Source organism: Morone saxatilis, unplaced genomic scaffold (genome assembly GCF_004916995.1).
Source record: "Morone saxatilis isolate NCDOM2014 unplaced genomic scaffold, NCSU_SB_2.0 Contig14, whole genome shotgun sequence".
In the NCBI taxonomy this organism is placed as follows: domain Eukaryota; kingdom Metazoa; phylum Chordata; class Actinopteri; family Moronidae; genus Morone; species Morone saxatilis.
Genome location: NW_023339696.1, coordinates 22,544,974 through 22,548,714, shown reverse-complemented (window position 1 = coordinate 22,548,714; position 3,741 = coordinate 22,544,974). Strand labels below are relative to the sequence as shown.

General features: G+C 40.8%; 1 protein-coding gene across 1 annotated transcript; it reads left to right on the top strand.

The window, feature by feature from the left end:
* Positions 1–167: 167 nt before the first annotated feature.
* On the top strand, positions 168–3,735 carry crlf3 (cytokine receptor-like factor 3; the record flags this gene model as incomplete). The annotated part of the gene is given in 2 exon segments (XM_035655295.1): positions 168–280; positions 1,011–3,735. Coding segments are annotated over 2 exon segments (379 nt in total), but the record flags the coding sequence as incomplete, so codon positions are not given.
* Positions 3,736–3,741: the final 6 nt, after the last annotated feature.

Sequence of the window (3,741 nt, the reverse complement as noted above, 5' to 3'; positions counted from 1 at the left end):
AAACAAACAAACAAACAAACATTATTTATAGTATTATATATTTACAGCTGTATGAATGAAACCTCTTTTCTCTTTTTTTGGCCTGAATTCTTTATATAAATGACTTGGATGTTTACAGTAATTTAACGTGTGTGTGTGTGTGTCTGTGTGTGTGTGTGTGTGTGTAGGATCACTGCAGCAGGTCAGATGGATCGGAGGGACAGTCTGGGCGTGTGCGTGGACAGCCAAAAGGGAGCGGAGTCACTTCAGAGAGACCAGGCCGTCTGCATTTCCACCAATGGTACGTTAACGAGCCTTCGTCAGTCAACGCTCGATTGGATCAGTTTTTGATCTGCTGATGTAGAGCAGTGTTGTGGTACTGGATCCATTCAACCCTCATTTACACCTGGTATTTAACTCTGTTAGGTTATCCGGATAATGAACGAGCCGATCTTGCATAATGCATCTTTTGCCGCTTTGATTGTGAGATATTTTCACCTTGCATTACCTTTGTGTTTTTATTTTTCTTGATACAGATCACATTTTAATACCTGGTGTAAATGGGATGTGAATGTAAACAGAACTTTCTTTCATTACAAGCAGTGGTTAACAACCTTTTTCCTTAAAAGGCCCCTTTTTCTATCGTTTAGTTAACTAACATTTTATAGATATTTCATAATATATTCGAATTGTACAATGAACCCAAATAATGAACCCAATAACTGCAGGAAGTTTGTGTAAAATGAGAGATTTGGATGAATTTTGAGCAGATTATTTCCTGTTTTAGGAGCTTTTTATACAATTGTTGTTTTTAAGTTTATAAGTTTTCTAGTACGTCTTAAAATTAAGAAGGCCTCGCGACCTCATATGAAGCTTTGGGGACTTCTAGTGGGGGACCCGACCACTTTTAGCTCTACTTTGTGATTATCCTGTTGTAGCGTAACTCTCACACTACTTGCAGACTAACTTTTACTTTAATTTTAAAAGTGAAATTTATTTAATGATCCGATTCGTTCACACTCGACGTCCAGGTGCTGTTTTCGTCAACGGCAAAGAGATGACCAACCAGCTGCCCGCCATCACCGTGGGCTCCGCTGTGACCTTCGACATGGAGGTGGTGAACCTGTTCCCCATCAGCAACAACAACCTGAGCGAGGGCGGCAACTTCAAGCTGAGGGTGACCATCGGCTCGGGGAACCGGGAGGTGGTGTTCGATTGGCTGGTGGACCAGGCGGTGGACTGCCTCTTCTTCGGCTGCTCATTCGTCCACTCCGGCTGGAAAGTGCTCGTGTTTTAAAGAGCTGGATGGATCCTTTAATGTGCTGGAGCTTAGGAGCTGTCACCCAGATCTGTTGTTCTTTTCCTCTCACACTGAGCCACTGACAGGGTCACAAGTCTCAAAAAAAAAAGGGAAAAAATGGGAAATGTCTCACTACAATTTCTCCAGATTTTCCACATTCGTCCGTAATTCACTGGTCAGGGTTCTAATGCAAACTGGAAAACTTGTAAATCCGCCATCAAGCGTTGGACAGCACGTCCTGGAAAACAGTTCTGAGCTCGATCTGCAGCATTTATCAGTTTTACTTCTGCTTGTTTTGCTTAAAACAGCTCGAGGCGCAGATTCAGTGCGTTTACACGGAGTCGGGACGGTCAAGAGGGCGTCACGACGTTACAGAGACTACGTCCATTTTTAATTCTCTGATCTTCATGTTTGTTTCTGTAGCAAGTCTCTCTGCTACCGTGGGTTCCCTCAGCACACAATGCGACAGCACAGGTCCGTTAGTCAACACGACTTTTATTAGCTCGTAGCTGCAGCCACAGATAACATATGCTGTTAGAGAGCTAGCTAAGATTGATTGATGGGCTGATGCTTCCAGACTCCGAGTAAACCCTGTCAGTGTCCACAGTTCTGCTTCATGTGAACCGCTCACAAACAGAAACTGGGCTGCGTTACCCGACCACGATCCAGCTCTTCTCCAGCCTTCAGGGAGCCACGCTCATCGCTTCTTCTTCTTCTTCTTCTTCTTCTTCTTCTTCTCTGCTTTTAGTTTTGATTCCCGGGCCTTCTTGCAAGGACGGACGTTTGTTTACAGCTTTGTTTTCCTTTAAAAATCCTGCCAGGGCGTACATGTGTTGTTCCTCGGAGGTCACAAGATAATAGATACGTCTTTTTGGAGCAGCAGGAAAAGTAAAAACACATTTAAAATCTGCTGCTGGTGTTTTCTTTTCTTTTTTTTATCTTAACAGAAACCTCACTGTGAAACTTAACTTAAACGTGTTCATTGGAGGTTTAAAGGGACAGTTCGCCAAAAACACAAACCAGCCTGAGTTTCATCTGCGTGTCTGAGGAGGACGCCAACGATAAAAGGCCTAAAATGGCACAAAGACGCTTAAAAGATCAAATTGTGTCTCACTGTGTGTATTTGTTTTTCCTGCTAATATTTTCTGTTTTCACGGCTTCATACTTTTGTTTAGCTTGTGTCCAATCAGGGGTTTAGAGTAGAGAAATGTTAGAGTTAGTCGATAAGTTTCACAACAGAGGCTGTCCTGTTATCTTTAGTGTCATTATCTCTATATAAGTGTTTTCTTGCAATGTCGTAACCCAGATCTGATGTTAAAACCCTTGTTCAAGTCTATGGAAGCCCATTTCTGCCAATGTGATGAGACAAAAAGGATCCTGAAAGTCTTTAAAAAGAAACATTATCAATATTTTGGCTTATTGTCTCAAAATAATGAGACTTTGTCACAGATGCCTTTCTTTTTCCCCACATTGGCAGAAATGGGCTTCCGTAAGATGAAATGAAACAGCCTTTTATCCGCAGATGTCAGATAATGTTAAAACTGAATTATCTTGAATTTAAAAACTAAATCCGAGCATCTGGAGCTCGAGGATTCATTCCTGATTAAAAACTTAAGAGATGCAGTTGAAAGCTCCAGAAGAAGCAAGTTATTTTTCTTCATATCAAACCAAACTCTTGAGATAATTGAAGCTGTTTTACTGTCTCGTGAAGAAGGATAAATATACCAGAATCAAATTTCTGACGACTCAACGGGCAGAAGAAACAGTTTTTGGCTGAACTGTCGCCTTTAAAATAATCCAACTGTTACTTTACTATTTTAGCTTTTTGCATTGACAATCCGTAACAGTATTTACAAAACCTGTTGTTTTTAGTGGGAGGAGCCTGTATGAGTGCTGGTTATTGATCGTTAGGTCCAGTTTACACAGTTAGCGAGCTAGCTAGCCAACTTAAGATGTGACTATACATGTGTTGCTTTTATTTTTTAACCATCTTCAAAATGTGGTTGTCTTTTCAACATAGATTAGCTTAGCATATAGCATATTTATGTACAGTAAAGGAGGAAGTTGACCGAGGCTTGCTCAGCTGTTATTGGAGCACAGAGGGGAAAGGGGCGGGGCTATATAAGAGTCTCTAACTCTGGTACATCATGATGTTCAACCCTGGTTTTTCCACTATATTTATGTTACTTTCAGTTTTTGTAACGATGTTGCTTCTGCTTTAACGCTGCTGCAGTTATTTGAAAAAAGTCAGTTTTACGAGTTCTGGATAAAAGAAAAAGAGTGAAGAAAGTCTTGTATTCTTGGTGTTGTTCCCTCTTCTTTCTGAGGCAACAAATCGGTTTTATTTCATTGTGCAAATTTGAAACGAGAATAAACATTAGTGGGTGTTCGTCCTGCACACGCTCACTACCACTCACTTTTATTAAATGTCAAATATGCAGATTGTTTTTATTTTGTCTTTG